The sequence below is a fragment of the Dryas octopetala genome, chromosome 9, assembly GCF_963921425.1.
Source record: "Dryas octopetala chromosome 9, drDryOcto1.1, whole genome shotgun sequence".
Classification (NCBI taxonomy): domain Eukaryota; kingdom Viridiplantae; phylum Streptophyta; class Magnoliopsida; order Rosales; family Rosaceae; genus Dryas; species Dryas octopetala.
This window is the reverse complement of record NC_141374.1, coordinates 2,791,992-2,817,283: the sequence shown is the minus strand read 5'-3', so window position 1 is coordinate 2,817,283 and position 25,292 is coordinate 2,791,992. Positions and strand designations below refer to the sequence as shown.

The following is a 25,292-nucleotide window of genomic DNA, read 5'->3' as shown; positions in this document are numbered from 1 at the left end:
CCCAGAACCATCATTGTCAAGCCAGAAATGAGAAATCCTAATTGGAGCAGGAATTCCTGGTTGAACTAGGAAACCTAAACCTACTAGGGAAAAGAGTCCTAATGAGACTAGGAGTCACTAGGGGCAATATAGTCATTATGAGAAGTTGAAATGGACAAGGAATCCTAGTGGGACTAAGAAATTTTGGTCAAACTCAACTCTATAAAGTTAAGGTTCCAAAAGCTTCTAGAAGGTATTGCACATCCATGGAATCAAATGGGGTGAAGAAATGAAATCGAATCCAAGAGGGAGAGAGGGACGAAATTGGAAGTCAAAGTCAATGGTCAAAGGTCAACTATACCATGTCATGAAGTCAATTGGGCTTTGGGCCTAGGTGAAGTCGAAAGGAGAAGGATGGTGAGGTGGCAGCCCAATACATCATTTGCGTGCTTGCAGCCCATGCGCAAGTCACTTGTACTCTAGCCCATCACGCCACTAGCAGACAATTCCAAGCTTCCTTGCGCCAACCCTAGAGCCCAAATCAAGCATTCTATGCGCTAGCCCACATGCAAGTCACTTAAGCCTATCACGCCTACTAGGTTGCAGCCAGCCCATGTGCTTCTTTTTAAAACCCTTGCCGCACACATTCTATGCGCTAGCCCACATGCAAGTCACTTAAGCCTATCACGCCTACTAGGTTGCAGCCAGCCCATGTGCTTCTTTTTAAAACCCTTGCTGCACACACCTCTTTTCCTTACCTCTCAAGTAATCCTCACCCTACCTCTATAAATATATCTCATCCTCTCACAATTAAGGAATTCAACAGTTCACAAAATTGAGAGAGCTGTTGAGTGCTCATTTTACACTACTTTATGATACTAACTCCCTAACCCAGAGTGCAAGAACTCGATATTTTGTGTGTTGTTAGTTTGTTTTTGTTCTTATAGGATAAAATGAGCAAAGAAGAGAAAAGGAGCCAAAAGAACCATTTTTAGACGTTTCCTAGTCAAACTAGGAAAACGAGTGAAATCCTGGTCAAACCAGGAAAAGTGCAGAAATCCTACTCAAATGAGGATTCCTAGTCACACTAGGAAACATCAAGTCCAGAACTATCATTGCTGAGCCAGAAATGAGAAATCCTGATTGAAACAGGAAATTTTGGTTGAACTAGGAAACCTAACCCTACTAGGGAAAGGAGTCCTAATGACACTAGGAGACCCCAGGGGCAATATGGTCATTACGGGAAGTCGGAATGGATAAAGAATCCCTCATTTACAAGAAATCCTAGTTGCACTAGGAAATGTTGGTCAAAGTCAACTCTACAAAGTCAAGGTTCCTGAAGCTTCTAGAAGGTGGTGGACATCCATGGAAATAAATGGAGGGAAGAAATGAATTCAAATTCAAATGGAGATGAGGGGCAAAATGGGAAGTCAAAGTTAATGGTCAAGGGTCAACTATGACAAAGTCAACAAGTCAAATGGGCCATGGGCCTATACAATGCTGAAATCTGAAGGGGCCATGCATGCATGCATGCGCCAGCCCAAGACTAGCAGCCATGCGCATGCACTAAACCCTAGGGGGCTGGCTTGTGTCACTTAAGCCCAAAGCCAAAGCCCTTTCCACAAGCCCAATGCTCTCCTAACCCTAGCTGCTGCCGCACTTTCTTGTCCTTGCCTCCCAAGGAATCCTAGCTGAAAAAAGAAGTCAAAACCCTGAAAAATAGAACACCAATTTCTACAGCAATTCTGTAATTCTCCAGAATGAATCAGGTAGCATGCCATATATGGTTGGAAAGATATGGATGTTAGCTTCGCAGGGAATTTTACGGATTTCGATTCCGAGTTTTCTAGCTCAAGATATGGCCATTTTAGTGGAGGTAGCGCAGCAGTTCCGTGAGCTGAAAAAGGAGTTACGCCCAAAAAGAGCCCAAATCAGCCCAAGGCCCATGCTTGGCCGAAAATTATAAGCCTTGGTGTGCAAGGAATGCACTTATCCCACATTGAAGAGAAAGAGAAATCTCAGCCCCACTCTCCTCTATAAATACATTTTTATAACTCAAGGAGAGGGCTCTCTGCTCTTTAATTTTCAGAAACCCTAGCTAGCCTCCCTCTTCCTTGCCGCACACCCCTTGTCCTTTCTCTCTCTTCCTTTTATTTTTCTGAAGCAAACCCTAGCAGCCACCATCACATCTCTTTCTCTTCTCTTGCCGCAGCCACCATCATTCTCTTCTCTTTATTTTTTCTGCTACAGCCACCTATTGATGAGTGTGCATTTTGCATCACTTTATGATACTAATTCCTTAACCTAGAGTGTTAGAACTCGATATTTTGTGTTTCTTGTCTTTTTTTTTTGTGTTTTCAGGTCAAATGAAGCAGAAATGAGAAAAAGAAGCAAATGGAGCCATTTTGGGACATTTCCTGGTCAAACTAGGAAAACGAGTGAAATCCTGGTCAAACCAGGAAAAGTGCAGAAATCCTAGTCAAATGAGGATTCCTAGTCACACTAGGAAACATCAAGTCCAGAACCATCATTGCGGAGCCAGAAATGTGAAATCCTGATTCGAACAGGAAATCCTGGTTGAACTAGGAAACCTAACCCAACTAGGGAAAGGAGTCCTAGTGACACTAGGAGACCCCAGGGGCAATATGGTCATTACGAGAAGTCGAAATGGATAAGGAATCTCTCATTTTCAAGGAATCCTAGTTGCACCAGGAAATGTTAGTCAAGGTTCCAGAAGCTTCCAGAAGGTGGTGGACATCCATGGAAATGAATGGAGGGAAGAAATGAATTTGAATTCAAATGGAAATGAGGGGCAAAATGGGAAGTCAAAAGTGGAGGGCCCATGGGCCCTAGGGATGCCGAACCAAGATGGGCCATGCATGCACATGCATGGGCCCAAACCCTAGCAGCCCAAAGGCCATGCACAAGGAGGAAGATGGCAGCCCATGCATGCGCATGCATGCCATGCAAACCCTAGAAGCAAGGAGCCATGCGCAAGCCCAAGATGCAAGCCCAAGATGCAAGCCCAAGGTGGAAGCCCATGGAGTGAAACCCTAGCTGTTGAGTGTCCAATTTGCATCATTTTATGATATTAATTCCCTAACCTAGAGTGCAAGAACTCGATATTTTAGGTCTTGTTAGTTTGTTTTAGTGTTTTGCAGGTTAAATGAAGCAATGATGGAGAAAGAAGCTAAATGAAGCTATTTTGAGCTAAAAATGGAAAAAATGAGAAAAAGAATCTTGAGGAAATCTTCTAGAAGGATCTGGAATCTGGAAGGAATCTTTGAAGAATCCTAGACAGAATCTTTTGGGGAATCCTTTTGGTCAAGGTTGACTTTTGGTCAAAGTCAAAGGTCAAAGTCAATGGTCAACCGTGCCACATCATCTCATGACATGGACCACCCATGCAGCCCATGCACTATGGGCCATGCACATAACCCTAGCCCAAAGGACCAAGGCCATACGCCTATTGCTAGCCCAAATGGTGGAAGCCCAAGTTGTGTTATCCAAGAGTCCGCAAGCCCAAGGAATTCGCACCCACTCAGCTGATCCAAGGCCCAAATGAAAGGAATCCTTCATGCTCAAGAAAAATCTCACAAGATTCAGTCAAAGATCACAAGGAGTCCTAGTTTAAGAAAAAAGTCAAAACCCTGGAAACTAGACACTAAATTTCGACAGTGATTCTGTATTTCTACAGATCGAATCAGATGTCATGCCATATATGGTTGGAAAGCTACGGATGTTAGCTTCGCAGGGAATTTTACGGATTTCGATTCCGAGTTTTCTAGCTCAAGATATGGCCATTTTAGTGGAGGTAGCGCAACAGTTCCGCGAGCTGAAAAAGGAGTTACGCCCAAAAAGAGCTCAAATCAGCCCAAGGCCCATGCTTGGCCGAAAATTATAAGCCTTGGTGTGCAAGGAATGCACTTATCCCACATTGAAGAGAAAGAGAAATCTCAGCCCCACTTCCCTCTATAAATATATCTCTAAAAATCAGAAAAGGGGTTCTGTTCTGAAGTTCTCTTCTCTCCTCTTTAATTTTCAGAAACCCTAGCTAGCCTCCTTCTCTTTCTTTTATTTTTCTGAAGCAAACCCTAGCAGCCACCATCTCTTTCTTTATTTTTCTTGTGCCGCAGCCACCTTCTCTCCCTTCCTTTTTATTCTTCTTCTTTTCTTTTGTGGCCGAACCTAGCAGCCACCTTTTCTTGTGTGCTTTCTTTTATTTTGTGCTGAACTGAAGAAGGAGGATCAAGTGAAGCCGCAGCCACCACCACCAAGTTGCGCCACCTCCAGCAGCCACGCCATCACCACCTTGCTGCCACCTTGCCGAGCACCTCAGCCTCCTCGCCGTGGAGCCCAAGGCCGAGCAGCCCCATTACGCACCACCATTGCAGCCGCACCTCCACTCCATCATTCGTGGCTTGATTTCTTCCTCCCTTTCTTTTATTTTCATTATTTTAATCATGCATTATTTATTTGTGAATTTAATTATGTGTAGCTGAATATTGGGCTAGGGCTAGGATGAAGCCCTAGCGATGCTGTTTACTCTCACTATGGATTATTGATTTTTAATTATTTACATGTTGACAAATCTTGGATCTCTGTTTAAATTGAATCTATTTGTTTCGCATCTTTGACTGATCACCTTAGGTTGCATGCATCTAGAATTTTGTTGTGAAACTAAATAAGCTCGAAAGGATGATAGTTTCAATAGGCAACAAGTGAGTATCCTAAGATAATATTCATGAGAAAAGAGATCATAGATGACATACAGTACATTAATTTGGAGCTATGCGCTATGTGTTTGTCACTCTCACAGATCATAATGACTCTTGCATGGGTAACAGCTGCCTTAGCTTAGCACTAGGGAACATGCAAGTTAACTGGCTAAGGAAGGCCCAAGAAGCTCTTAGTTTATGCACAGTAAGGGGAGTAATTGCTAAAAGTAACTAGCCAAACCTTTTAGTAGACGAACTTTGTTGACATGTTTATATATTGATTGTCAATATCCATAGTAGAGTGAATGGTATGCTAGTGGTGGATTCTGACCCCTAGTGTTTCTTTATTATTGTTTTACCCGAAATCTTTCAGTTATCATTTTAAAGTTTGTTATTTCTCTATTTGTTTAGTTTAGCCTTAAAACCAATCAAAACCCCCCATTTGCGTGTGTGAGTTAGAGTTGGGTTAATTGAATTTAATTGAGTTAGTAATCGTACGCTAGTACAATTCCCTGTGGGATCGACCTCGTATTTGTAAGCTTTGCTACTTAGCGATTCGTGCACTTGCGAGTTAACCTAGAGTTGTTAAAAAGGTTTATTGTAATTGCTCTAGGAAAACATACAACACTAGCCCATCTTGTGCAAGCCACCTCAGCCCAACACATGTGAGCCCAATGCACATCAAGGTCCAAGACCAGCAGCCCATGCGCAAGGGAGGGGGCCCTAGCTGACTTGCATGCGCCACTTAAGCCCAAGAGGACCAAGCCATGCCGCAAGCCCATTGCCTAAACCCTAGCTGATGCCGCAAGCAACAAGGACAAGGAACCCTAGCAGCCGCATGTTTCCTTCTCCTTGCCTCTCAAGGAATGCTCCTCTATATATATCCCCTTCATTCAGAACCCTAGAATCACTTTTTCTCACCTCCAACTCCAGCCGAAATTCCTTTTGTTCTCTAGTTTTATTTTTGCTGTTCTAGGTTAGTTTTAGTTTAATTCTTGTAAGGGGAGCCGAATTCAGAGAGAGACTTAGAGAGAGAGGGTGGCGTGACAAGTGAGAGAGAGAAGGACCAGCCTGCTGCCGCAAGCCCTAGCTCACCTTGCCGTGAGTTCCTCCTTCTTGCTAGGTGCCTCCTTCCTCCTCTCTCCTTGCCGCAGCCCCCATGTGTTTGCACCTCTGATTTTTGCTTTCTTTTTCCTTCTAGAATTCTGATTTTATGTTGATTTGTGTTTTTGAATTTATCTAGTTTATATTTCTGAATTTATTTAATTGAGTTGCTGATTCTAATTAGTTTAAAGCTTTGGTTATATTTAATGCATGTTTCAAAATAGTTTAGTTTTGCGTTTCTGATTTTAATTGTTAAGCATGAATTGGGATTTCATTATTTATTGTTGTTTCTGTTTTTATTTATTTTATTTAATTATGTAGGTTAGCTATTCTATCTTGCATGTTAGTTGTAGGTTGGTTAATGGATTTGCATGTTCTAACAAATCGTTTATCCGTCTCTTGGTCTGTTAGTTTGATGTTTGCACGTATTAAATTTCCACTATCTATTAGAACCCCCGTCACTAGTTGTTTGCATCCTTTGACTGGCCACCTTAGGGTAATTGCATCTAGTTTATCTGTTAGGTTTAGCTGTGAAATAGTCAAAGACACTAAACCACAAGTAACAAGGGAATAAGGGATTATTCTTGGTAGTGGGGTTAGGCGACCTCTATAAGGAAATAGTCAAAGCTTATATGTTGTGCATGTTTGACGTTCTCATAAAACTTAATGACTCCTGCATGGGTAACAGCTGCCTTAGCTTGAACTAGGGAACATGTAGGTTAACTGGCTAAGGAAGGCCCAAGAAGCTCTTAGTTTATGCATTAGGAGAACAATGGCGAGAAAGTAACTAGCAAAACCTTTTTAGCTGTCAAACTTTAATATGTTGTGTTCAAATTAACTGTCATTAGCCTTGGATGGTTATTGCATGCTTATCTGATTTGAAACTGAAAACTTAACATTGCAAGATAGAATAAAGTGTGTGTGCGTGTGGTGACGTGTGTGTGTGTTCCATCTTTCCAAAACCCCCCATTTAGTTATTCTATTGATTAATTGAATTGATTTGTTGTATATTAACCATTCCCTGTGGGATCGACCTCGTGCTTGTACGCTTTGCTACTGATGCAATTCGTGCACTTGCGAGTAAACTTAGAATGAGGTAGTTGTTTATTTTGTTCTAAGAAAACACATCAACAAGTTTTTGGCGCCGTTGCCGGGGAATGGTGTCTAATATCAATGAATTGGTTTAATTAGTCATTAGAATTAGGTTATATTAGCTAGATTTCAGTTTTGGTTAATTTTTAGTTTTTAATAAATGCCATGCCTTTATTTGCATTCTTTCTACTGATTATGTGTTTTTCTCTTAATTAGGTGTGTTTATGAACCCTGAGCTTGTTGCTAGGTTGGAGAGGCTCAAGAACGAAGCTTTAGGTACATCACAAGTCAGCCCGCAACCTAGTGCATCAGATTCGAGTAGTGAAGAGACTGAGAGTGTCGACATGGCTGAGACAAACGAGATGATGCCGCAGCCCCTGAGCCATTTTTCAGCACCTTCGCTACCCACTCAACCATCGTGCATTCGGTATGCAACCATAGCCACTGATTTCGAAATCAAGAGTGGTCAGATTCACTTGTTGCCAAGCTACCATGGGCTGAATGGGGAGGATCCGATCCACTTTTTGAAGGAGTTTTCCAGGGTTTGTGAAGCAGCACAATTGAGGGGCCTGAATGCCGATCAGTACCGTTTGAGGATGTTCCCTTTTGCGCTCAAGGACAAGGCAAAGAGGTGGTTGTATTCGCTGCCTAGTGGTTCCATTTCGACATGGGATGATCTTTCAAGCAAGTTCCTGAACAAGTTCTATTCCATTTCCAAGACAAATTCGATTCGGAAGGAGATCCTTGGATTTGTGCAGAAAGCGGACGAGCCATTCCATGAGACTTGGGACAGATTCAATGAGTTACTTACTAGCTGCCCACACCATAACCTATCTTCTTGGTATGTGATTTGTTGTTTTTATCCGGGATTATTGGAGAGAGACCAAGCCAAGGTGGATTCGGCATGTGGTGGTGCATTCATGTCAAAAACGGAGGATGAGGCTACAGAATTGTTTGAGTCGCTTTCTTTGAGTTCTCAACAATGGGATTCCAATCGTACAAGAGGAGGACCAAAGAGAGGGTTGTATGAGGTAGCTGATGTGCCGAACACCATGGAGGGACAGATTATGGAAATCAAGACTATGGTGCAGAAGTTATCTTTGGCTCAAGAGAAGATGATGGGTATGCAAGAACAAGGAGGTGATGTGGAACACGTGAATCAGGTTGGGAGTTATCCTAGGGTGCCATATGATCCATTTTCTAACACTTATAACCCTGGATGGAAGAACAACCCTAATTTCAGGTGGAGCAACAACAATGGACAGCAAGCTAGTGGGAGCACCAACAAGCCATATGTGCGCCCTAATGCCGAGAGGTCTAGTTTGGAGGACAAGATTGCTCAGATTGCTCAAAGCACCACTTCCCTTGCTCAGAGTACCAATGCCTTCATGAACCGTACCGAGCAGCAGATGCAAGCCAATTCGAAGGCTATTGCACACTTGGAGAGTCAAATGGGTCAGATTGCCACTACTTTGGGTCAGGGAGAGAAGGGGAAATTGCCAAGTCAGCCCATTGTCAACCCGAAGAATGAGGAGCATGTAAATGCTATTTTGAGGACTACTCAAAGAAAGAGAGTTAGAGTGGTCAAGACTAAGGAGGTGATTGAGATCATGGATAGTGAGGAAGAGGAGGATCCGAAAATGATAGAGGAGAAAGCTGATACACGTGTGATTCCCCTCATTCCGGACATCGACATCACCAAATTTCCAGCAACCATGAGGGAATTGAAGTCTATTGAGAAGAAGGTTGAGGAGCAGGGGCATAGTCACAACGTTCCTAGGGAGATTTGTGGTTATCTCTTTGCATCTTTTCCAAGCAAGAAGAAGGATCCAGGCTCGTTGGTCATACCATGCAGCATAGGGGAGTATGAGATCGCCAATGCCTTAGTTGACAATGGCTCAGCTATCAATGTCATGCCGCTGGTTGTGTTCGAGAGGCTTGGATTTGAGGAGGCTGATTTGCAACCGTTTGATTTGGACATTCGCTTCGCCAACTCTTCAGTCCAGAAAGCCCGTGGTATGCTTGTGGATGTTTTGGTTAAATGTCGTAAATTACTAATTCCCTCTGATTTCATAGTGCTAGATGTGCCGAGACTTCCGGGCGACGTTTCTATTATTCTTGGGAGACCATTTTTGTGCACCTCTAACATGGAGTACAAAGCATTGGAGAGTACCATGAAGATTCGGCACTACACCAAGCAAGAGGTGTATTTGCTCACTTCCGAGATGCCAAAAAACGAGGAGATCACTTTTTATGGAGAGGAGAAGTCAGAGATGGAGAGCTTCTTCAGTTCGTTCTTAGGGAATTGTTGTATGTTTTCCTAGAACAAATTAAATAACTTTTTCTGAGCTCTAGGTTAACTCGCAAGTGCACGAATCGCGGAGTAGCAAAGCTTACAAATACGAGGTCGATCCCACAGGGAATTGTACTAGTGTTATGATCACTAACTTAATTAAATTCGATTAAATCAACTCTAACTCACACACGCAAATGGGGGGTTTTGATTGGTTTTTGAGACTAGACAAACTAACAGATAAATGACAAAACTTTAAAATAACAACTGAATGAATTTGGATAAAACAATAATAAAGAAACACTAGGGGTCAGAATCCACCACTAGCATACCATTCACTCTACTATGGATATTAACAATCAATATATAAACATGTCAACAAAGTTCGTCTACTAAAAGGTTTGGCTAGTTACTTTTAGCAATTACTCCCCTTACTGTGCATAAACTAAGAGCTTCTTGGGCCTTCCTTAGCCAGTTAACTTGCATGTTCCCTAGTGCTAAGCTAAGGCAGCTGTTACCCATGCAAGAGTCATTACGATCTGTGAGAGTGACAAACACATAGCGCATAGCTCCAAATTAATGTACCCTATGTCCTCTATGATCCCTTTTCTCATGAATATTATCTTAGGATATCCACTTGTTGCCTATTGAAACTATCATCCTTTCGAGCTTATTTAGTTTCACAACATATATCTAGATGCATGCAACCTAAGGTGATCAGTCAAAGATGCGAAACAAATAGATTCAATTTAAACAGAGATCCAAGATTTGTCAACATGTAAATAATTAAAAATCAATAATCCATATTGAGAGTAAGCAGCATCGCTAGGGCTTCATCCTAGCCCTAGCCCAATATTCAGCTACACATAATTAAATCCATAAATAAACAAAGCATAATTAAAACAATTAAAATAAAAGAAAGGAAAAAAGAAATCAAGCCGAGGCAGCAAGGTGAAGACGAGATGACAGAATGAGATGATGCGGCTGCAAGGGTGGTGTCGCAATGGTGCTGCTCGGCCTTGGGCTCCACGGCAAGGTGGCAGCAAGGTGGAGGCGTGACTAGGTGGTGGTGGCTGCAGCGTGACTTCCTCCTCCTTCTTCAGTTCAGCCCAAAAATAAAAGAACACCAAGATAGGTGGCTGTAGCAGAAAAATAAAGAGAAGAGAAGGAGGTGATGGGGGCTGCGGCAAGAGAAAAGAAAGAGATGGTGGCTGCTAGGGTTTGCTTCAGAAAAATAAAAGGAAGAGAGAAAAAGGAAGAGGGGTGAGCGGCAAGGAAGAGGGAGGCTAGCTAGGGTTTCTGAAAATTAAAGAGGAGAGAACCCCCTCCTTGAGTTATAAAGATATATTTATAGAGGAGAGTGGGGCTGAGATTTCTCTTTCTCTTCAATGTGGGATAAGTGCATTCCTTGCACACCAAGACTTATAATTTTCGGCCAAGCATGGGCCTTGGGCTGATTTGGGCTCTTTTTGGGCGTAACTTCCTTTTCAGCTCGCGGAACTGCTGCGCTACCTCCACTAAAATGGCCATATCTTGAGCTAGAAAACTCGGAATCAAAATCCGTAAAATTCCCTGTGAAGCTAACATCCGTATCTTTCCAACCATATATGGCATGCTACCTGGTTCTCTCTGGAGAATTACAGAATTGCTGTCGAAATTGGTGCTCTATTTTCCAGGGTTTTGACTTCTTTTTCAGCTAGGATTCCTTGGGCTTTCTCTTTGCATGGCGTGATGGACTTGGGCTGCATGGCTTGCGCATGGCTGCTAGTCTTGGGCTGGCGCATTGGGCTTCCTCTTGGGCTGGCGCATGGCTGCTAGTCTTGGGCTCCTTCAGATTTCGGCATTGCATAGGCCCATGACCCATTTGACTTGTTGACTTTTTCATAGTTGACCCTTGACCATTAACTTTGACTTCCCATCTTGCCCCTCATCTCCATTTGAATTTGAATTCATTTCTTCCCTCCATTTATTCCCATGGATGTCCACCACCTTCTAGAAGCTTCAGGAACCTTGACTTTGTGGAGTTGACTTTGACCAACATTTCCTAGTGCAACTAGGATTTCTTGTAAATGAGGGATTCTTTATCCATTTCGACTTCTCGTAATGACCATATTGCCCCTGAGGTCTCCTAGTGTCATTAGGACTCCTTTCCCTAGTTGGGTTAGGTTTCCTAGTTCAACCAGGATTTCCTGTTTCAATCAGGATTTCTCATTTCTGGCTCCGCAATGATGGTTCTGGACTTGATGTTTCCTAGTGTGACTAGGAATCCTCATTTAACTAGGATTTCTGCACTTTTCCTGGTTTGACCAGGATTTTACTCGTTTTCCTAGTTTGACTAGGAAACGTCTAAAAATGGTTCTTTTGGCTCCTTTTCTCTTCTTTGCTCATTTTATCCTATAAGAACAAAAACAAACTAACAACACACAAAATATCGAGTTCTTGCACTCTGGGTTAGGGAGTTAGTATCTTAAAATAGTGTAAAATGAGCACTCAACACACCCCCAAACTTAGATTTTGCTAGTCCTCGAGGAAAAAGAACAAAGAAAAGACTCAAGACAGACTCAAAACATCCCAACACATGATTTCATAAGCACAGCCATAAATAGCATAGTCAAGCAAGATACATATAGAATTTATTCCTCAATCTCTAATAATGCTTCAATTAACATACCTTACTCCCCCATGAAATATATAGACCATCCTTGACACAAACTCAAGTGGTTAGACAAACAAGACTAAATCAGCATACACAAAATAGATTCAACTTCAATTCTCACTAAGGCATACTCTCAACAATAAAACGCTCAGATATTGGGTCAATACGTGCACTCAAGTATATGTGAGAGATGATATGATATACTAATACAAAAAGCTCACATATTAATCATGAAGGAAAGGCACAATGAAACAAAAACACTGATCTCAAGAAATTAAAATACTTGGTACAGAATCAATAACCATAAGCTTCCCTTTTATCTAGACTCCACATAATGAACTACAATTCTCCCAAGATCAAGTAGGGCTTTTATGTGGGTTGTAATGGAGGCTTAGGTTAGGATAAGGTATTGAAATGAAAGGGAGAACAAAGGGCTACAGACTATGGATTTGCACAAGGAAATCAATAGAGGCATTCTTTGCATAATTTGTACTCATAGCTCAAATTCGAACACCTTTCCACTTCCATCTTTTGAAATCGTCCCTTCCCTTTGATTTTTGATTCTTGAATTTTTTTTTTTTTTTTTTTTGAAAGGGAACGACAAACACTCTTAAGCACAATTCATTTTCCTTTTACATCAAGCTACGCATAGACATTTCTTTTCAACCTCACATTTTCACCAACTCCTTCATAGGTAAGGTAAACGGGTAGAGGAGTGAAACTCCCCCAAACTTAGGGTTTGGTATAAGGGTAAACAAAGAAAAGGTCATTAGGCTCAAAATGTTTGACTAGGGTTATAACATAGGGTAGACTTTAGGCTATGGGTTAAAACAAACAAGGCCTACTATCATTTCCTAAGATTCATGTAGTTCTATCCATGCTTTGAATAGATTAAGAGAGAAGTTCTAGCTCATTGATTCACAATTATATTCCAAGTACTTAATCAAAAGAAAGAATAATGAGATCACAACGACTTTATATGACAAGAAAATATTAGAGTAATGTTAACACTCAAGAATTGAAGTACAGGGCTCAAAAGCTCACTTAGGTCATACAAGTCTACTCTATTAAGTGTATGCATCTCTAAGCATGCAAGTCATCACTTAAGCTCATGAAAACAAGGCCACAAGTCCATAGAGTTGTAAAGCATGTTACGAAACAATACTAGATAAAGAAGAATACATACTATATATACAAGCTAGACATGCTCAAAATAACCATACATAATGAAATCAATTAGTTGGGGACTCAAGACTTAAAACAAACAAAAACACTCAAAAACACTGTTGCATGCTTCTAAAGATTCGAATCCATCACTACGGTGAAAGAAATCTTAAGAACAGATGCATTTTAATGTGGGTTTGATACCCTTAATTTACAACAAAAGTAAACAATTTTTTTTTTTTTTTTTTTTTACACACTAAAAAAAAAAATGCGTTGCATTCCCCACCCCCAAACTTAAAAGAAACATTGTCCTCAATGTTTAAATGAATGACAAATGTAATGCACAATGTAATGAAAAGAGGAAGGGAAAAACATCAAATAAAACAAAACTAATAAACGGAGCAAAAAGAGGGTGAAAACGTACCTTGGCTGATGTGAAAATGGCTTGCCCACGCATATGTACAAAATCACCTCCTCGTCGTCATCCATCCCTTGGGTTGCCTCCCAAGAAGCGCTAAGTTTCACGTCTTCAGCCAGACCTAGTCTTGTACTAAAAATCAATTTTTTCTTGGTTCAGCTCAAAATCAGGTTCAAGGAAAGGTTTCACACGATGACCATTGACCTTAAATATGTTCCCATTCTTCGGATTCTTGATTTCAACTGTACCATAAGGAAACACACTAATCACCTCATAAGGTCCGGTCCATCTTGAACGCAACTTGCCTGGGAAGAGACGTAATCTTGTATCATATAATAACACCTTCCCTCCAACAAAGAATTCTCGCGGACGTAGCTTCTTATCATGGTACCTCTTGGTCCTTTCCTTGTACAACTTAGCATTCTCATATGCGAAATGTCGTATTTCCTCCAGCTCACTAAGTTGCAACTTCCTTTTCTCACCAGCGGCATGAATATCAAAATTGAACTTCTTAATCGCCCAATATGCCTTATGCTCAAGCTCAACTGGTAAATGACAAGCTTTCCCATATATCAGTCGAAACGGAGACATTCCAATGGGTGTCTTGTAAGCGGTGCGATAAGCCCACAATGCATCATTAAGCTTGGTAGACCAATCCTTCCTATTGGCGAGCACCGTTCTTTCCAAAATGAACTTAATCTCACGGTTCGAAATTTCCACTTGCCCACTCGTCTGAGGATGGTAGGGAGTAGCCACTTTATGCCTTATTCCATATTTCTTCATCACGGCCTCAAACAGCTTATTGCAAAAATGCGACCCCCCATCACTAATGATTGCTCTCGGGGTACCAAATCGTGCAAAGATATTGGTCTTAAGGAAATTCAAGACCACTCGAGCATCATTAGTCCTACAAGCGACAGCTTCCACCCACTTAGACACATAATCAACTTCAACCAGAATGTACTCGTATCCAAAAGAAGATGGAAATGGCCCCATGAAATCTATACCCCAAACATCAAAGATCTCAACTTCCAACATAAAGTTCAGCGGCATCTGATCACGAGCAGAAATATTTCCCATCTTCTGACATCTATCGCATGTGAGGTAAAACTGATGACAGTCATGAAAAATAGTAGGCCAAAAGAAACCTGCTTGAAGAATCTTGTAAGCAGTCTTAGTTCCTCCTCCATGGCCTCCACACTCTTTAGAATGGCACATCTCAATGACATTCCTCTGCTCCATTTCCGGTACACATCGTCTTATCAACTGATCTGACACATATTTGAACAAATAAGGATCATCCCACACATACTGTCTGACATCATGCAAAAACTTCTTCCTTTGGTAGTGTGTCAGATCATTGAGCAACACTCCACTTGCTAAATAATTAGCTATGTCAGCATACCATGGAGTAGTCAAGATGGCAAAAAGCTGCTCGTCCGGGAATGACTCTCGTAACGGTAGTGTGTCCTCTTCAGACTGTTCCTCATTGACGAGTCTACTCAAATGGTCTGCTACCACATTCTCACAACCTTTCTTATCCTTGATCTCAATATCAAATTCCTGTAGCAACAGAGTCCATCTAATCAACCTCGGCTTTGCATCTTTCTTGTTCAGCAAATACTTGAGAGCGGCATGATCCGTGTAGATGGTGATCTTAGACCCAATCAAATAACTTCTAAATTTCTCCAAGGCAAAGATCACAGCAAGCAACTCCTTCTCTGTAGTAGAATAGTTCAATTGAGCATCATTCAGAGTCCTACTTGCATAGTAAATCACATGTGGCAGCTTATCGACTCTCTGACCCAAAAGAGCTCCAACAGCATAATCACTTGCATCACACATGAGCTCAAACGGCAAATTCCAATCAGGTGGCATAATGATCGGAGCGGAGGTGAGTAGCTTCTTCAACTTGTTAAATGCAACCAAGCAATCCTCATTAAACTCGAAATTCACCTCTTTTTGCAATAAGGTGCACAAAGGCCTGGAGATCTTGGAAAAGTCCTTAATGAACCTCCTATAAAACCCAGCATGGCCTAGAAAACTTCTTACTTCTTTAACACTCGATGGAGGCGGCAATCTCTGAATCACATCAATCTTGGCCTTATCAACTTGTATGCCCTCCTTCAAAATCACATGACCCAATACTATCCCTTGTTGAACCATGAAGTGACATTTCTCCCAATTAAGCACTAGATTGGCTTCTTGACATCTTTTCAGAACTAAAGACAAGTTATCCAGGCATGCATCAAAAGACGAACCAAAAACAGAAAAATCATCCATAAATACCTCAATGATTCGTTCCACCATGTCAGAGAAAATAGACATCATGCATCTCTGAAACGTTGCAGGCGCATTGCACAATCCGAATGGCATCCTCCTATAAGCAAACGTACCAAATGGACATGTGAAAGTGGTCTTCTCTTGATCCTCGGGTGCAATAGCAATCTGATTGTACCCACTGTACCCATCCAAAAAACAATAGTGACTATGGCCAGCCAACCTTTCCAACATTTGGTCAATAAATGGCAAAGGAAAATGATCCTTTCTTGTCGCGGTATTCAGCTTCCGATAGTCAATACAAACACGCCAACCGGTTTGCGTCCTTTGGGGAACCAACTCATTATGCTCATTCTTCACCACGGTAATACCACTTTTCTTCGGCACCACTTGAACAGGACTAACCCACTTCGAATCACTGATAGGATAAATAATACCAACATCCAACAATTTGATTACCTCATTACGCACAACTTTCTTCAGAGTTGGATTCAGTCTTCTTTGGGCATCACGAGTAGGCCTAGATTCCTCCTCAAGTAAAATTCTATGCATACACACTGTGGGTGAGATCCCCTTGATATCGACTATGGTCCATCCCAATGCCAACCGATTTTCCTTAAGAACTCTCAAAAGTCTTTCTTCCTCGCTTGCACTCAAATTAGCTGCAATAATCACAGGCAAAGTCTCATTTTCTCCAAAAAATGCATATTTCAAGTGCTCCGGTAACGGTTTCAGCTCCAACTTAGGTGCTTGCTCAATAGAAGGAAGTGTCTTTTGATTCGTAGGCACTAACATTTCAAACTGGTTGAACCACTTATTTCTGAGAGGTCGGGTGCCTTCCAAACGTGTAGGAGTTGCTTCCACGATTTCATCTAATTCACTGGACTCCGGTGTCCCCAAAGCAACCTCCAATGTATCTTCTGCAAGACTAGTTTCGCACACTCCTCAACCAATGGGTCCAAACTATCAATCCTCAAGCAATCATCCTCCTCCTTTGGATACCTCATTGCACCAAAAACATCAAACTCAACTGTTTCACCAAGTACAGACATTGTCAACTTCCCATTACTCACATCAATCTTGGTGTTCGCCGTGGCCATGAACGGTCTTCCCAATATGATCGGTAGCTCATTCCCTCTAATTGGGGTATCCTCCATTTCAAGAATGATAAAATCAGCGGGCATGATCAAATCTGCAACCCGAACCAGCACATCTTCAACCACACCTTTCGGAACCTTTACTAAACGATCTGCCAATTGAAGAGTAACACTAGTAGGTTTAAGGTCTCCTATGCCCAACTGTGCGAAAACTGAATACGGCATCAAATTTATACTTGCTCCCAAATCCAGCAATGCCTTCTCAAACTTATGATCCCCAACCAAACATGGAATCGTAAAACTGCCAGGGTCCTTCAACTTGGGCGGCAACTTTCTTTGCAAAACAGCACTGACTTCTTCACTTAGACACACCTGCTCATGTTCTTTGAATTTCCTCTTGTGTGTGCACAATTCCTTCAAGAACTTGGCATACTTAGGAATCTGCTGAATAGCATCAAGCAAAGGAATGTTGATTTCCACTTTCTTAAACATCTCTAAAATTTCCTTGGCTTGCTCATCCTTACTCTGCTTCCTTTGGCGTTGAGGGAAAGGTAATGGAGCTCTTGGAATAGGGGAAGTAATCTCGGCCTTCTTGTTAGCACGCGGAGCAATGTGCTTTTCTTGCTTCTTTCTTTCCTCCTCTTCCTCATCCTTAACCTTAACTTTATCCCTCTTGTACTTTTCCATTTGTTCGGGCTCTAAAATCTCAACTTCATCCTCATTTCCTGAATTATCATCTTGAGTAGTGCCCACTTTGTTGTCAATCACTTTCCCACTTCTCAAAGTAGTGATTGCTTCGGCCTTATCCTGAATTGGAGCACCCTTTACCACTTTGTCCAAAGTTAAAGTCACTTGTTCCAATTGGGCTTCCAAATTCGAGATAGCCTTAGCTGTGACACTCAACTGCTCCTCAGTCTTATTCATAAATGTCTTAGTATCATTAGACATCGAAGTTGTACTCTGAGCTAATGCAGCCATCATGTCCTCCAAATAAGTACTTCGCTGCTCAACTGGGGACTGTACACTCGGTCTAGCTTGAACTCTTTCAACCTCGAAACATGCCTCTCCATGTGATGGCCTAGCTTCCTGATTTGCCATCAGAACCTGCATCATCTGCTTAAGCTCAGACATCTCAGCTTCCATAGCTGATTTCTTTTCCACTCTTTTCCGTCTATTCCACTGCTGTGAACTCAACGCCAATGTTGTTGATGTGTTTTCTTAGAACAAAATAAACAATTATCTCATTCTAAGTTTACTCGCAAGTGCACGAATCGCATCAGTAGAAAAGCGTACAAGCACGAGGTCGATCCCACAGGGAATGGTTAATATACAACAAATCAGTGCAAATAATCACTAGAATAACTAAATGGGGGTTTTGAAAGATGAAAACACACACACACATCACCACACGCACACACACTTTATTCTATCTTGCATCGTTAATTTTCAGTTTCAAATCAGATAAGCATGCAATAACCATCCAAGGCTAATGACAGTTAATTTGAACACAACATATTAAAGTTTGACAGCTAAAAAGGTTTGGCTAGTTACTTTCTCGCCATTGTTCTCCTAATGCATAAACTAAGAGCTTCTTGGGCCTTCCTTAGCTAGTTAACCTACATGTTCCCTAGTTCAAGCTAAGGCAGCTGTTACCCATGCAGGAGTCATTAAGTTTTATGAGAACGTCAAACATGCACAACATATAAGCTTTGACTATTTCCTTATAGAGGTCGCCCAACCCCACTACCAAGAATAATCCCTTATTCCCTTGTTACTTGTGGTTTAGTGTCTTTGACTATTTCACAGCTAAACCTAACAGATAAACTAGATGCAATTACCCTAAGGTGGCCAGTCAAAGGATGCAAACAACTAGTGACGGGGGTTCTAATAGATAGTGGAAATTTAATATGCGCAAACATCAAACTAACAGACCAAGAGACGGATAAACGATTTGTTAGAACATGCAAATCCATTAATCAACCTACAACTAACATGCAAGATAGAATAACTAACCTACATAATTAAAACAAATAAATAAAAGAAACAAAACAGCAACAAATAAATAAAATCCCAATTCATGCTTGTTAACGGAAATCAGAAACGCAAGATTAAAGAAATTAAAAGCATAAACAAACGGAACTCAGCAACATGAATTGAAAGCAATAAAGAGATAACTAAATAAAATCAGATTGCATAGATTAAATAACAACTAATTAAAATCTGAACCAAAGCTATAAACTAATTAAATTCAGAAACTTAAATTAAATAAATTCAGAAACCAATATCCAACATTAAATCTGAAACTAGAATGAAAAAGAAAACAAAAATCAGAGGTGCAACAAATGGGGGCTGCGGCAAGGAGAGAGGGAGAAGGAGGCACCTAGCACAAGCAATTGGCTCACGGCATGGTGAGCTTGGGCTTGCGGCAGCAGGTGGTACTTCCCTCTCACTTGTCACGCCACCCTCTCTCTAAACCTCTCTCTGAATTCGGCTCACCTTACAAGAAAATAAAAGTCTCAAACTAAAACCCTAAAACAGAAAAATAAAACTAGGAGGGGAAGAGAGTGATTTCGGCTGGAGGAGGAGAGAAAAAAATGTCTCTAAAAGTCTGAATGAGGGGGTTTAAATAGGAGAAGCCTTCCTTGAGAGGCAAGGAAGAGGAAGTTGCGGCTGGCTAGGGTTTGCTCTCCTAGTTCCTTGCGGCATCAGCTAGGGCTGGCTGCACCTTGGGCTTGCGGCATGGGCTGCTCCCTTTGGGCTTAAGTGGCTCACGCCTAGCCTAGCTAGGGTCCCTCCTTGGCGCATGGGCTGGTAGTCTTGGGCTTTGGGCTTGCATGTTGGGCTTCCATGTTGGGCTTCAGTTGCTTGCACAAGATGGGCTAGGGTTTCACTCCATGGGCTTCCATCTTGGGCTTGTCACCTTGGGCTTGCGCATGGCCCCTTGTCTTGCTAGGGTTTGCATGGCATGCATGCGCATGCATGGCTGCCATCTACCCCCTTGCGTGTGGCTTTTGGGCTGCTAGGGTTTGGGCCCATGCATGTGCATGCATGGCCCACTTGGTTCGGCATCCCTAGGGCCCATGGGCCCTCCACTTTTGACTTCCCATTTTGCCCCTCATTTCCATTTGAATTTAAATTCATTTCTTCCCTCCATTCATTTCCATGGATGTCCACCACCTTCTGGAAGCTTCTGGAACCTTGAAAAACATTTCCTGGTGCAACTAGGATTTCTTGGAAATGAGAGATTCCTTATCCATTTCGACTTCTCGTAATGACCATATTGCCCCTGGGGTCTCCTAGTGTCACTAGGACTCCTTTCCCTAGTTGGGTTAGGTTTCCTAGTTCGACCAGGAATTCCTGTTCGAATCAGGATTTCACATTTCTGGCTCCGCAATGATGGTTCTGGACTTGATGTTTCCTAGTGTGACTAGGAATCCTCATTTGACTAGGATTTCTGCACTTTTCCTGGTTTGACCAGGATTTCACTCGTTTTCCTGGTTTGACTAGGAAATGTCCCAAAATGGCTCCATTTGCTTCTTTTTCTCATTTCTGCTCCATTTGACCTGAAAACACAAAAACAAGACAAGAAACACAAAATAGCGAGTTCTAACACTCTAGGTTAAGGAATTAGTATCATAAAGTGATGCAAAATGCACACTCATCACACCCCCAAACTTAGATTTTGCTAGTCCTCGAGCAAATAAAGGAAAGAAAAGACTCAAGACTGACTCCAACATCCCAACAACTGAATTCATGCGCACAACCATTAATCACATAGGAAAGCAAGGCATATAAATGGTATTCTTCAATTTCAAATAACATACCTCGCTCCTCTATTGTCATATAGGCCATCCTTGACACAAATCCAAGTATTAGACAAACAAGACTAAATCAAAACATACATAATAGATTCAACTCCAATCCTCACTATGGCATACTCTCAATGATAAAGACTCAAGAATTGGGTTGATATGTGCACTCAAAAGTATATGTGAGAGGAAATATATAACAAAAACAATTAGCTCACATATGTACATGAAATAAAGGCACATTTAAGAAAGAAATACTGATCTCATGAAAGGAAAACAAATGCTTGAAATAGAATCAACAACCATAGGCTCCCTTCTCAAATAGACTCCACATAAGTATAATACACATTCTTGAGATCAGCTAGGGCTTTAATAGGGTTATAATGAAGGCTTAGGCTAGGATAGGGTATTGAAATGAAATGGAAACACAAAGGGCTAAATTCATGGAATTGCAAGCACTAATAGAAGATTCTGAGGTACACTTTGCTTCTTTGCACTTCATAGCTTACTTTGAACTCTTTTTGCTCATTTTTTTTTTTTTTTTTTGAAACCGTCCCATCTCTTTTCTTTGATTTCTTTTCTTTTTCTTTTCTTTGGGCACGGTATACATACTTTTATGACACATTTTTGTACAAGCTATGCATTTTCACTTCTTTTTCACCTCAATCAACATATAAACAACTTGCAATACCATAAAAAGGGTAAAACGGGTAAAAGGGGTGTAACACCCCCAAACTTAGGGTTTGGTATGGGGTAACAAAGAAAACGGCTTAAAAGGCTCAAAATGGGTAACTAAGGATAAAACATGTATTGGGTAGGCTTTCAGGCTATGGGGTACACAAACAGGGCCTAAATTCATTTCTCAAGAGTTATGCAAATACGGCATGCTTTGTATACACAAGAAAAGAGTTCTAGCTCATTGATTCAAGATTATGCATATTCCAAGCAATTGACCAAATGAAAGACAATGAGATCAAAACAACGACTTATATGACAATGATAGAATGAGAGTGGCGCGCAACACTCAAGAATTGAAGAACAGGGCTCAAAAGCTCACTTAGGTCATGCAAGTCTACTCTATTATGCATATAATCATTAGTAATGCTAATCACAACCTAAATTCATATCAACAAGGCCAAATGACATAGAATTGCAAGATATGTTATGAAACACTATTAGAATGAAAAGAACACCAGATATACACACAATACTAAAACATGCTCATAACAATCATGCACACTCAAATCAATTAGTTGGGGACTCAAAACGACCTGAAACCACCAAAATGACTCAAAAACTTTTTGTTTTTAAAACAATGTCGCACACTTCAAAAGAATCACATCCATCACTAAGGTGAATGAGATCTAACGAAAACGTGCATTTTGATGTGGGTTTTGACACCCTAAGTTTAAAAACCAAAGAAAAAGTTTTTTCCTAACCTAAAAACACTAAAAACGAAATTTTTTTTTCTTTTTCCAAAAACACTAAAAAACACTTAAAACACCCTAACACTAAAAAACACGAACAAATGACAATTGCCTTTCCCCTCACACTTAAATGATACATTGCCCTCAATGTATATGAAATAAATGCAAGAATGATCAAATTAAGCGAAACGGGAAATTGCAAACATCCAAAATCAAATAAACACACCAAAATGAAAGATTGTCTTATGAAGCGAAATAAAGAAACTGTTTACTTGCGTACGCAAGCGTGGACACTCCAAGGGTAGGCTCGGCCTCCTTGGTCCTCAATGACTCCTCCTCCATTATTCGAAACAAAAACTTGGGTTGCCTCCCAATAAGCGCTTGTTTTTCTGTCTTCAGCCTGACATTTCCATCTCCTTTACTTGCGTCCTTTCCTCTTCCTCTTTTTGCCATTACTACTTTCGGCACTCCCTAAGAACGAACTGAAGAAGCTCTCCATCTCTGACTTCTCCTCTCCATAAAAAGTGATCTCCTCGCTTTGTGGCATCTCGGAAGTGAGCAAATACACCTCTTGCTTGGTGTAGTGCCGAATCTTCATGGTACTCTCCAATGCTTTGTACTCCATGTTAGAGGTGCACAAAAATGGTCTCCCAAGAATAATAGAGACGTCGCCCGGAATTCTCGGCACATCTAGCACTATGAAATCAGAGGGGATTAGTAATTTACGACATTTAACCAAAACATCCACAAGCATACCACAAGCTTTTTGGGCTGAAGAGTTGGCGAAGCGAATGTCCACATCAAATGGTTGCAAATCAGCCTCCTTAAATCCAAGCCTCTCGAACACAACCAGCGGCATGACATTGATAGCTGAGCCATTGTCAACTAAGGCATTGGCTATCCTATGCTCCCCTATGCTGCATGGTATGACCAACGAGCCTGGATCCTTCTTCTTGCTTGGAAAAGATGCAAAGAGATAACCACAAATCTCCCTAGGAACGTTGTGACTATGCCCTTGCTCCTCAACCTTCTTCTCAATAGACTTCAACTCCCTCATGGTTGCTGGAAATTTGGTGATGTCAATGTCCGGAATGAGGGGAATCACACGTGTATCAGCTTTCTCCTCTATCATTTCTGGATCCTCCTCTTCCTCACTATCCATGATCTCAATCACCTCCTTAGTCTTAACCACTCTAACTCTCTTTCTTGGAGTAGTCCTCAAAATAGCATTTACATGCTCCTCATTCTTCGGGTTGACGATGGGCTGACTTGGCAACTTCCCCTTCTCTCTCTGACCCAAAGTAGTGGCAATCTGACCCATTTGACTCTCCAAGTGTGCAATAGCCTTCGAATTGGCTTGCATCTGCTGCTCGGTACGGTTCATGAAGGCATTGGTGCTTTGGGCAAGGGAAGTGGTGTTTTGAGCAATCTGAGCAATCTTGTCCTCCAAACTAGACCTCTCGGCATTAGGGTGCACATACGGCTTGTTGGTGCTCCCACTAGCTTGCTGTCCATTGTTGTTGTTCCACCTGAAATTCGGGTTGTTCTTCCATCCAGGGTTGTAAGTGTTGGAATATGGATCATACGGCACCCTAGGATAGCTCCCAACCTGGTTCACTTGTTCCACGTCACCCCCTTGTCCTTGCACACTCATCATCTTCTCTTGAGCCAAAGATAACTTCTGCACCATAGTCTTGATTTCCAAAATCTGTCCCTCCATGGTGTTCGGCACATCAGCTACCTCATACAACCCTCTCTTTGGTCCTCCTCTTGCACGATTGGAATCCCATTGTTGAGAACTCAAAGAAAGCGACTCAAACAATTCTGTAGCCTCATCCTCCGTTTTGGACATGAATGCACCACCACATGCCGAATCCACCTTGGCTTGGTCTCTCTCCAATAATCCCTGATAAAAACAGCAAATCACATACCAAGGAGATAGGTTATGGTGTGGGCAGCTAGTAAGTAACTCATTGAATCTGTCCCAAGTCTCATGGAATGGCTCGTCCGCCTTCTGCACAAATCCAAGGATCTCCTTCCGAATCGAATTTGTCTTGGAAATGGAATAGAACTTGTTCAAAAACTTGCTTGAAAGATCATCCCATGTCGAAATGGAACCACTGGGCAGCGAATACAACCACCTCTTTGCCTTGTCCTTAAGCGCAAAAGGGAACATCCTCAAACGGTACTGATCGGCATTCAGGCCCCTCAATTTTGCGGCTTCACAAACCCCGGAAAACTCCTTCAAAAAGTGGATCGGATCCTCCCCATTCAGCCCATGGTAGCTCGGCAACAAGTGAATCTGACCACTCTTGATTTCGAAATCAGTGGCTATGGTGGCATACCGAATGCATGACGGTTGAGTGGGCAGCGAAGGCGCTGAAAAGTGGCTCAGGGGCTGCGGCACCATCTCATTTGCTTCAGCCATGTCGACACTCTCAGTCTCTTCACTACTCGAATCTGATGCACTAGGTTGCGGGCTGACTTGTGATGCACCTAAAGCTTCGTCCTTAAGCCTCTCCAACCTTGCAACAAGTTCAGGGTTCATAAAACACACCTAATCAAGAGAGAACACACAATCAGTAGAAAGAATGCATATAAAGGCATGGCATTTATTAAAAACTAAAAATTAACAAAAACTGAAATCTAGCTAATATAACCTAATTCTAATGACTAATTACACCAATTCATTGATATTAGACACCATTCCCCCGCAACGGCGCCAAAAACTTGTTGATGTGTTTTCTTAGAACAAAATAAATAATTATCTCATTCTAAGTTTACTCGCAAGTGCATGTTGAATGTTTTCTTAGAACAAAATAAACATCTATTTCATTCAAAGTATACTCGCAAGTGCACGAATCGCATCAGTAGCAAAGCGTACAAGCACGAGGTCGATCCCACAGGGAATGGTTAATACACAACAAATCAATTCAATTAATCAATAGAATAACTAAATGGGGGGTTTTGGAAAGATAGAACACACGCACACATCACCACACGCACACACCCTTTATTCTTTCTTGCAATGTTAAGTTTTCAGTTTCAAATCAGATAAACATGCAATAACCATCCAAGGCTAATGACAGTTAATTTGAACACAACATATTAAAGTTTGACTGCTAAAAAGGTTTGGCTAGTTACTTTCTCGCAATTGTTCTCCTAATGCATAAACTAAGAGCTTCTTGGGCCTTCCTTAGCCAGTTAACCTACATGTTCCCTAGTTCAAGCTAAGGCAGCTGTTACCCATGCAGG

The 25,292-nt window shown here is 41.6% G+C and overlaps 1 protein-coding gene across 1 annotated transcript; it reads right to left on the bottom strand.

The window, feature by feature from the left end:
- Positions 1-13,556: 13,556 nt before the first annotated feature.
- Positions 13,557-17,914, bottom strand: LOC147273172 (uncharacterized). Its single transcript, XM_086228167.1, has 4 exons — positions 17,748-17,914; positions 16,946-17,333; positions 14,652-14,759; positions 13,557-14,534 (listed from the first exon to the last, which is right to left on the bottom strand). The coding sequence occupies exons 1-4, from the start codon at positions 17,912-17,914 to the stop codon at positions 13,557-13,559; spliced, it is 1,641 nt and encodes a 546-aa protein (XP_086084293.1).
- Positions 17,915-25,292: the final 7,378 nt, after the last annotated feature.